At 47.6% G+C, this 10,521-nt stretch overlaps 2 protein-coding genes across 2 annotated transcripts; one reads left to right on the plus strand and one right to left on the minus strand.

Annotated features, from left to right (window-relative positions):
• Positions 1-9: 9 nt before the first annotated feature.
• On the minus strand, positions 10-1,340 carry LOC127333729 (cyclin-P2-1-like). The gene has a single exon (XM_051360156.2). The coding sequence runs from the start codon at positions 1,270-1,272 to the stop codon at positions 652-654; it is 621 nt and encodes a 206-aa protein (XP_051216116.1). The 5' UTR covers positions 1,273-1,340; the 3' UTR covers positions 10-651.
• A 3,018-nt stretch (positions 1,341-4,358) lies between these two features.
• LOC127333727 (uncharacterized) lies at positions 4,359-6,920 on the plus strand. The gene is made up of 7 exons (XM_071825422.1): positions 4,359-4,614; positions 4,963-5,096; positions 5,210-5,242; positions 5,434-5,607; positions 5,704-5,883; positions 6,203-6,412; positions 6,504-6,920. Exons 1-7 carry the CDS (start codon positions 4,359-4,361, stop codon positions 6,741-6,743), a joined length of 1,227 nt encoding a protein of 408 aa, XP_071681523.1. The 3' UTR covers positions 6,744-6,920.
• The last annotated feature ends 3,601 nt before the right edge of the window (positions 6,921-10,521 follow it).

Consider the following 10,521-nt stretch of genomic DNA (forward strand, 5'->3'; position numbering starts at 1 on the left):
AACGTGTTAATATGTTATGCCTAATGCCAATAAATTATTAAATTTGTGAATTGTTGATAGAGATATATATGAATTTTGATTTTTTTCCCATGAATTAGCAAAACCGCTAAATGGATGATTTAGCCGCTATAGCTCGGCTATAGCCTTTCATAGCTGCAAGAAATCCTGCCGCTATTTCCAATAGCCGGCTATTTTAAACTATGGTTTAGACTCGACTGACTCAGACACAACTAGGTGACTCAACGACTCAACATTGACTCGAGTGACTCAGACACAACTAGGTGACTCAACGACTCAACATTGATTTGACTGACTCGGACACAACTAGGTGACTCAACGACTCAACATTGACTCGACTGACTCGGACACGACTCAACGACTCACATTGACTCGACTGACTCAGACTCAACCAGCACATGGAGTCGACATCCCTTCATCTCCTCAGGCAACTGTATTATCGATCGACTAGACTCCATCAGCTACTGTGGAGTGTAGCAGCGCCTCCCTCCATCTTCAACCTGTAAATAAGCAGTAAACCGAAGACAGAAGGAGAATATTCCAAAAGAAAGAAATAAAGAACGAACTAGATATTCGAGTAGGACAAGAAATCGAACGCGGATAATCGAAAGAGTAACGAAACCACCTGATCGATCAAGAGGCCGTGATGCCGGGCGAAGCGCGGACACGGCGGGGCTCCTCCACCGGCGCCGCCTTCCTCTTCTTGCAGCGCCGCGGCGCGTCCTCGAGGCGGCCGCAGAACTTGAGGAACTCCTCGTCACTGACGAATAGGCGGTAGTCGATAGCGCGAAGGAAGGACCGCTCGAGCGCGGCGAACTCGGCCGGCCGGATGGACTGCCGCGAGCACACCGGGAGCACCTTCTGGCTATTGGGCAGGTACGGAGCGCTCGCGAACTTGCCGGCGACGAGGAGCGCCACGGACACAAGGCGGTGCGCCGTGGACGGCTCGATCCGGATCCCCGCCTCGCGGGCGGCGCAGCTACGCATGAAGCGGGTCAGGTGCGCCGCCGCGAGGACGTAGATGCTTCCCTCGCAGTGGAGGTAGCGCTGGATGAGTTCCAGGAAGTCGACGATCCGGACGTCCGGGGTCGCGCCGCCACGGAAGGTCCTGACGAGGTCGGTCTCGGCGGGCCGGGAGGCGGCGGCGGCGCAGTAGAGAGACTCGGCCTCCACGAGCCAGGCGAACAGGCGGAGCGCACGAGGGTTGCCCTTCTCGTCGCGGTCCAGGACGGCGGAGTCTGCCGCGAGCGCCATTGCTGAGTTTCGCGGATCGTTTGGGCAGGTCGGGTGAAACCCTAGAATTTCGTGGGGGAAAGGAAGAGAGGTACTTGGGTATGTAGACGGACCGGAAAAAAATACGTGTACGAGTACTTCACGGCCGGTCAGGCGGCGTGGAGACTACGCTATCAAACGTATTCCAATCGTTTCGCGGATCACCAAAAGGATTTCGAGGGGAGGCGAAGATTATACGATTAATATGGATACGGATACGCGTACGAGTACTTCCCGGCCAGGCGCAAGCGGCGTAGAGACGACGTCGAAGCGTGTATCTCATTGGAGCAGTCCCAGTGCTACGCGGGCTAGCTGTTTTCAAATCAAATCACGTAAACGGAAGAAAGGTGAGAGCAACATGGCGGACCGCGGACACGATTGAGGTTTCGATCCGTTTGCGGTAGCGAGCAGCCTCAACTATTTTGAACCGTAAAAAAAAGTGTGCCAATGAAAAAAAACTTAATTTACATTAATAGGGGGCTCAAAAGGGCGTGTTTCACAACTAAAAAAAAGAAAAAAAAAGTAGATAATGCCCTCCTCGCCGGTGGTTTCTAGTCCTCTTCGCCAGGGTCGATGATGACTACGACGGCGGCTACACATTACCGTCGCCAGAGAAGGTGGTGGCGATGGTGCGGCCTCCTACTGCGAGCGCTGGATCCATTTGGCGCTCTCCTCCGCCTTGGAGACGGCCATGTCGCGTTGGATTGCCTCTTCCCCCTTGATCCCGACCTCCATTGGCTCGTAGTCGAGGTCGTCATTGTTATCCGGCGGGTCCTCGAGGGCCCCTTCTAGGTAGTACGCCTCCGGCGCAACCAACAGTGTCCATGGGAGCGTCTCCACATAGTTGGTGGCGGCCCCGAGGGAGTCGACACTACTATTGCTGCTGCTGTTGCGAAGAATCCCAAGAAGAAGAAGACGGAGTAGGGGTGTTGTGGGAGGGAGCCAGGTTGGGCACCCACCTACGGCGTAGTCGTATGCCGATGTGTGCGATGAACATGGCCGTACCTAGTTGTAGGTATCGTCATAGCGCGAAGAAATCGCCGATGTCGAACATTTGTTTCAACTGTGGCATGATTGGGCACTACCGGTCCGACTGCACGGAGCTAGAACATGCAACAAAATGATGCTTGTTTTATGGTGAAGCTTCACACTTGGCTGCCGCGTGCATTGGCCGTTTTAGGCGTAGGGAGCAGGAGGTGCTCAAGTAATTGGGACACGGGATGGACAGAGGTTTCTACTACATCGATATGGGAAGGGCGGAGATTCGTTCTCCGCGGAACCTGGCCGAGATCAGAGTGCTCCCGAGGATCTTTCGTTGACTGTGAAGGTGACGGTTGACACGATCTGCGCCGAGCTCGCTCAGTTGGAGTCGGCTTGCACGTGGAATGTGAGGGAGATATCGCCTTCCGAGTTTGCGGTGGCTTTCCCACAGTCTTGGAGTGAGATGACCATACTGACAACCAAAAACATCAAGGTGTCTATCAAGCCATCGTGTTTGGATCGTGAGACCGTTGCTACTCTCTCCGAGGTTTGGGTTCTGGTGCACGGCATTCCCGAGGAGGCGAGGAAGCAACCCTTCCTGGAGCTGATTTCCTAGGCCATTGGCAAGCTTGTCACTGTGGACTCCCGCTCCCTTCCAGGGTTGGGCCCGGTTCACATGTTGATCCCGCACCCTGATCCGTCGAAGCTGGTGTGTACCCTCCCACACTTCTTCTTCGGAAAGGGTGGCCAAACCTTAGTGGTCGAGGTGGAGGGCGACGATGAGCAGTCTAGGTCCACGAATCCCTCTCCCGACCCGGACCAGCCACGCCACGATGACGATGTTGAGGAGGATGATATGTCCTTAGGAGGCGACTCGGAGAACGGCTCGGTCGGTAACGGGGACGGTGACGCCCCATTACATGCCACATGGGGTGGCCCCGCCACACCCTCTGTCTCGGTGCCCCCTGCGGGACAGTCTACTCTAGCCGGGACGGTGCCGACCACTCGCTCCAAGGGTTCGCCGACCAAGATGGGGTTGCTCGTTCCTCGTGACCGCCGCTACGACACTGTGGAGTCCCTTGGCTTCCCCATCATGCAATACGGCTCCAACATCTCTCAAGATTCCTCTGTGAGTGTGGGGCTTGAGGTGTGCCCTCCTACATCTCCCAGGTCGTTGGGCCTGGTATGTTACTCTTGCTCTCTAGGCTCTACTCCGAGCTTAAAATAATTGGAGAGAATATAACCGCGCGAAAATCAAGGCGGGACAATTATGGCGCGAAATATTTTAGCAGGAATACAACGCTACACTAAAACTAAAATAAAGATATATTCGACTACAACAAAAATACTAAGAAAGTTACTACAAACAAAAATGAAACAAATAATATGTCTATTCCTCATGCTTAAAACATAACGGAGGCCTTGGGTACGCCGAGCTTGCCAGTGCATCATGATCATAGTCGGTATACATGAAAAACTTCATACCAAACTTATCAAAGAAATATTCTAAGTCCTTCACCTTTGCAAGATCTCCGCACCAACAACTCTCATCCATGGGGGCAAGCTTGCATCCTTCATCTTCCCCGGCTTAAATTCCCGGTCCGAGCAAGGCACATGTAGGATAATTGTGAAGTTGGAGGAGAGAGAAACAAAAAAGAGACTTATCTTCTTTTAAATCTTCGTTAGTATTTACAAGTCTATAATTTATTATCTATCTTTGACGGCCTTCAACAAAGTACTACTAGATTATTTCATGGAAGAAAAAAGAGTTTGAAAACCTCGAAAATTTCTAGTATCTTGTATGTGCCCTATTAAGGAGGATCCGTCAGATTAGAAGAGGTTTGTCCTTTTTCTTTTGCCTCGCCCACGCTGATAAGAGTGGTTGTGGAGTCCATGATATATTCAAGTTCTAGAGTCAGAAAAACAAACATGCATGCAAAAAAGGGATAAAATCGTATCGTGTCGGTTGAAGTATATACTCCTACTACTATAATAGTGGAGGTCGCCCACCAGAGGTCGATCATATATACTAGATCTTGCGGTGGATGGCGAGGAGTATGGGGAATAAGGCCTCAATCTTGCGGTGGATGGCGAGGGGTATGGGGAATAAGGCCTCGACGGCGGAGGGAAAGGAGAAGTCGCTGCAGGGCGAGGAGACGCCCTCGGAGTCGAGGAAGGAGGCGCACTTTGAGATGGAGGAGGAAACGTCCTCGGGCTCGGAGTGGGATATGGACTCGGACAGCGACTTGGAGATCGTGGAGGAGGAAGAAGATGATGACGACGACGATGAGAATGAGGAGGAGGTTGTGACACACGTGCTGGCGCCTGCGGAGGGGAGTCCATGTGAGCTAAGCCGTCCCACCCGCGGCCATCCTCTTCTCTTTGCCCCACCTAGCCACCCACGCCGGAAGGAAACCCTAGTGCCTTCTACCTTGTAGTTAGTGTTCGGGGGGTTGAGCGGAGCCCTGGACGAATCCAGGGGTAGGGTCGCTGCATCGCCGGTGTCGATCTACTCCGGAGCCGCGGATTCGGGCGGAAGGGTACTAACTGCCGCTAGCGAAGGCCTAGGCCTTTTGTGGTTAGGCTGCATGCGTTGGTGAATCCGAGAGAGCCTTTAGCCAACAGCTGACTTCACGCTTGAAATATTATCATTCAAACTTACGTTTTTCCTCCCCTTGCAATACTGAATTTGCTTGAATTCTGCTGTTTTACCAGCCGCCGTTTTGGGGAATTATGGTTTGCTCTCGGTGCTCTGTGAGACGCCCTCTGGCTTTGCAATTTTCAGTTACCACGGGAGCAAGATCGTTAAACCAGATGGCTGCCAGGTACTTACTTGTCTGATTCTTCCTTCCCGCCTGTTTTTCTCTTGTCGTACATCTTTCTTTCTCGTCGACCTAATTTACTTTTTTTTGCTGTATTAATTCTCTATGCCGTGCAGAAAATCTGGGCAGACTTCGTCGGCAAAATAAAAGTTAGTGTACCCCTTAATTTGTCCCCTGGTTCTATTTTTATTTACTATCATGATGCTCACGCTCAGGTTAAACTGTGCAGCGATCTTTGCCTGGCCCATGTTTGGCACTTTTATTTATTCTTCTTTGCGTCTGAATGAACAATCAAACAAGTATATATGAACATGATCTCATCTGGTCATTCGTTTAACAGGCCAATGTTTGGCTGAAAGGCTTTCAAACTTTTGAGGACAAGGCCAGCGCCATTAATTCAAGCACTGGTGTCAGTGAAGCGCTTGCTGCAATGATCCGGAAACATATGGTTCTCCGTGGGCAGACACTAGCTGTTGGAAATCAAGATTACAGAAGAATCATTGAGAAAGACTTGGTTAGTAGTGTTAGATTAAAGCTCCCTTGTTTGCTAGTACCAGTAACGTCTGTGATCAATCTTGAGCACCAACTTTTCTGTTGATTGTTATTCCAGGGCATACCCTGCCTGTATGGTCCTGCTGTGGAGGAGTTGATGTGGGGCTTGAAGTTTCAGATGCGGAAGTTGGTGCCTGCGGAAAATCCAGAGCTGATTAACGAGGATCGCCTCCCGATGAGTGCAGGAATGCAGTGTTTCCTGAATTTGCATCGCCTTGAAGTCAAACCAGATATGATGGTGAGCCCATCGATCATCACCTCTTTTCCCATATGTGTGGCATCCAAGTGCCTCCTGCTTCATTGGTCCCAGTGTTTAATTTCCACTGACCAAAGTATATGCAATAATTTTATTTTTGCGGACACGCAATTTGTGTGTCAAGTAGATAGATAGAAAGGAGAAGAAACAGGGGATGGTTAGGTCCTGACAATGAGGTGAGGAAGGCGGGGGAGTAGGGGCATGGCTTACAGTTATATATGCAATAATATTATTTCTACAATTTTGCCTGCACGTGTTTTCTTTCCTGTATTATTGACGTAGCAATGCTCTTTATATCCAGGTTACTAAACGTATCATTGAGATGGCAGGCGTCATATACGAGTGTGATTTTCGTGTGAACAAATATAAAGATAATTACATTTTGTGCGGTGCTGCTGAGCACATTAAGAAAATTTCCCACATCGATACTGGTGGCTGGGATCTAATGAAACTTGCGACCGCGGTTAAGATGATATGTTACCCTGAAGAAAAAATTGAAGCTGCCACACGGGTAAGCAGTAATATCATGTGGATGTGCATGCACTAGATGATAACTTTTCATTCAGCTAATGCCAGCGTGTTTCTTTCTTTCTTTCTTTCAGCTGTTCCGAATACAACAGTTGAAGAGGTTCAGCGATGATGCACCTAAATATAAGCGTAAAATCATGAAGGTGCCTTGCTTGGAAATCTATAATGAAATGTACAATGCCCGTAAAATGAGGCTTGATGCGGCTAAAGTTCTGCTCGATTTGCTCAAGCGGGCTGAAAAGGCATATGAAGCTGAAAATGCATTTGAAGCTGCAAGAGATCATAAAATTGGTCCTCTAGCTACATCCCCTTGAGCTCCTTGTCTCCTGGATGTTATTTGTAATTTTATTTTCACTGGGTTGTAATAGCTTATTACTTGAACCTTCCGTTGTCCACTTTGGTTGGTTGTATCACTACCTTTGCTGGCTTTATTTATGAAGTCAGGCATATGCCTTTTCTTTTTTAAAAAAGTTTGCCCTGGTATGAACCCTGTCATGATTAATGAACAGAACAGAGTGGAACAGATGGATTTCAGCAAAACATAAGGAAATATAGGTATGCTTCCCCCTCCATATGAACACACTAAAACGTAGAATAAGGTAAAAAATAACAAGGAAATGAAAGTATGGAAACACTTCTCCATAGTTTTGTGGCAAGTTAATTTTGTTTTACTTGTTAGTTGTTGTTAAAACTAGTATACCATAATTTTCAACTATTAGTTTCATTTTGTTGTTAAAATAAAATGGACCAATAGTTCTTCTATTTTTAATCAGGTTCCATCAACTCTAGCACCGATTGATGCACTCATTGTAGATATATACTCAGATCTCCAACGTTCCACTTCACATGATAAACAAACCAGCCTTTTTTTAACCACGACCAGGCATTTTGTCCATGGACATACACCTTTGAAGGTTAATTTGTTATTACTACACTTAGCATGGAATATTCTGTATTCGTTGTGCTTTACATTGTGATAAAAGCACAACATACTACTCCCACCAGTCTCCAAATACAAGTAAATTTAGTAAAAAAGTTATTTACTTTTAAGTTTGACCAAGTATATGTACACAAATATGAGGATCTACAATACCAAATGAATCCAATATATCCACCATTATGCGTATTTTCATGATGTATTTATTTAAGGGTTTTCTGTTCTCGTGCCCCTGGTTCATTAGTTGTACTCAGTTTTTTCGGACGCTTAACTTTTCCTTAGTTTTCCCCTCCCTCTAGTTTGAAATCCCTCGCAGACGCTCGGACGAGAGGGTTGCCGTCTGGTCAGAGGCCTTGACCATTACCGGTGACGGCTAGGGAGCCGCGGTGGTTTTGAATTGACCGTTGCTTTCGAATTGTGTTGACCGTTGACTGGAGGAGCTCACCCAAAGCTTTCCCCTCCGCCCGAGACTGGAGGAGCTCACACACCGCCCCTCCGCCGCCACGTTGTCCTGCCCTCCTACCTTATGGAGTCGTCCGCCGCCGAGCCACCCCCGCCCCCACCACCAGCCTCGGGAGGTGGAGAGGGCTCCACCTCCACTAGATCTAGATCTACCCCTTTCGCGGTAGAGTTTGTACAGCCGTCTGGTGTGCCGATTCTTCCCCTCAACCGCGGAGAAGATTGGGAATCGGAGGGATCTAACGCATGGATTCCATCAGGGTAAGCATCGTCTTCCTTTGTGAATTAACAGTAGGCAGTTTTTGAGCGCCAATCGTTGTTGCTCAACTAAGTGCGTTGCTTTTCGAATAGGATTGATCCAGCGCTGGCTTTTCAGCTGGTGGTTAGGCTGGATTCTAGCTTTACGCGTGATTCTAAACACCATACGAATGGGTTTTACATCCCTGCGGTGGTTGCAACCACCATCTCGTTGAGTGATTTGAAAGCTAACATCTACGATAAGTACGCCTGGAGCCCTCGGGATGCAGTTCATTTCAAATATTTCAACAACACGGAGCGAAGATTGGTTCCACTAATTTCCGACGACGATCTGGGAATTCTTTTTTTTTTGCTTTGAATGCTTCTTGCCGTTTCGGTAAAATTCGTAACCATGTGGACAGGGGCCAGACGTCATCTGGTGTTGGGGCATCATCAGGTGGTGGGACATCATGTCTCTCTACTACTGCTGCCTCTGCTAATAGTGTCGCCGCGACGCTCCTTGTAGGTCCATAGTAGCACCATCTGTCCTCAGTGCTAGTGGTAGCCAGATCGATCATGCGGTCGATGTGGAGGACGATGCAGATATTGGGGATCAGTCTCCTCAAGATTATGAAGATGAGTTGATGGTTCCTGAATTGGTAGATCGATGCAGTAAGCAGGCAATGGAGGATCAATACATGGAAGATATTGTTTTTGGTGCCAGATTTGATGACACTGCTGATGAAGAGAAGGATGAGAACAATGATTGCCTCGTTTTAGCCGATTACGAAGGTGATGACTTGCCAACAATTGAGTGGAACAGGGAGGATCCTCAGCTTGCAGCAGACACCGTATTTCAAACAATGATGGACTGCCGTAATGCAATTACTACATATTGCCTTCGCTCTAAGAATAATTATGAGGTTATTAAAAGTGAGCCAGGTAGGTTCACAGTTAAATGCCCATACACGAGGTGTAGGTGGAGGGTGCATGCATCCACAATGCGCAGAAGAACTTTGGTTCATGTACTACGCCAACCAGTTGTGTATTTTAGATCACGGTGTAAAATTTGTTAACTGTTACTGACATCCCTTATCATTATGTTTCAGATAAAGAAGAATTCGGAGGTCCATAATTGTCCACCTCGAGGGGGAGCGCGAGAGGTGAAAACAAAGCTAGCGAAGACTAGGTAGTTGGCAGATGCAATCATAGATTGGCTGAGAGAAACTCCTTCACTTGGTCCAACATCACTCAAGAAAAAGATGCTTGAGAAGTTTGATATAAAAGTACCTTACATGAGGATGTTCTATGCAAAGGAAATGGCTCTTGACGGGATTAATGGTCTATGGAATGAAAGCTTTCAGTTGCTTTACACTTTCAAAGCTGAAGTTGAGATGGCTAGTCCAGGCAGTGTTGTAGCGATAGACAAGCACATAGTCCCGTACAAATTGAAAAGCGGGAAGGTAATGCAAAAGGAATGTTTTAGAAGGGCATTTGTTTGTTTCAAAGCTTGCTGGAAAGGCTTTCTGGACGGTTGCAGGCCTTATTCGGTCATGGATGCAACAACTCTTCATGGAAGGTTTAAAGGACATCTAGTTGCTGCTACTGCAGTTGATGGACACAATTGGATGTTCCCTGTTGCTTATGGAGTTTTGGAGGTTGAGTCACATGAAAGTTGGACTTGGTTTCTGCAGAATTTGCGCGACCTTATAGGTCATCCACCAGGACTTGGTATCCACACAGATGCTTGCAAAGGTTTGGAGACTGCAGTAGAAGCAGTATTCCCTAGAGTGGAGCATAGAAAATGTATGCGACACTTGGTACAAAATTTTACAAATAAATTCAAGGGTAAAGTTTTTACTGACAACCTGTGGCTAGCTTCATACACATGCAGCACTAGGAAGCATCTGTTTCATTTGGATGTGTTGTATAAACAAAAACCTGGGGGTGAAGGAGTACTTGGATGAACATCATGGTAGGGTGTGGTCAAGAAGCCAATTCAATGAAATTTGCAAAATAGACTATGTAACAAGTAACCTTGCGGAGAGTTTCAATTCAAAGGTCAAGTCATTGAAAGGGCTTATGCTGCGGCAAATATTTGATAAGATTGGGCAGATGATCATGATAAAGATCGATCTGCGGCAAAGAATTGCATCCACAAAATATGCTGGCCATCTCATGCTCCCATCTTTGATTAAGTCTTTGCATGCCAGGGCAAAACAATTGAAGATGCAATGCGTCAGAAAAGGAATGGAGGCTGAGGTAACCTATACTGATAGTAAAAACATGCAGTGGAGGTATCCAGTGAGTTTGGTTGATAGGACATGTCATTGTAGGGGATGGAAGATCCGTGGGATACCCTGCATACACGCATTGTTTTTCATGAGTGTTATAGGGGGTGAAGAAGGTGAAGTTGATCAGTATGTGTCAGAGTATTTCTCTATTGCCAAATTTAGGGC

Source organism: Lolium perenne, chromosome 2 (assembly GCF_019359855.2).
Source record: "Lolium perenne isolate Kyuss_39 chromosome 2, Kyuss_2.0, whole genome shotgun sequence".
Classification (NCBI taxonomy): domain Eukaryota; kingdom Viridiplantae; phylum Streptophyta; class Magnoliopsida; order Poales; family Poaceae; genus Lolium; species Lolium perenne.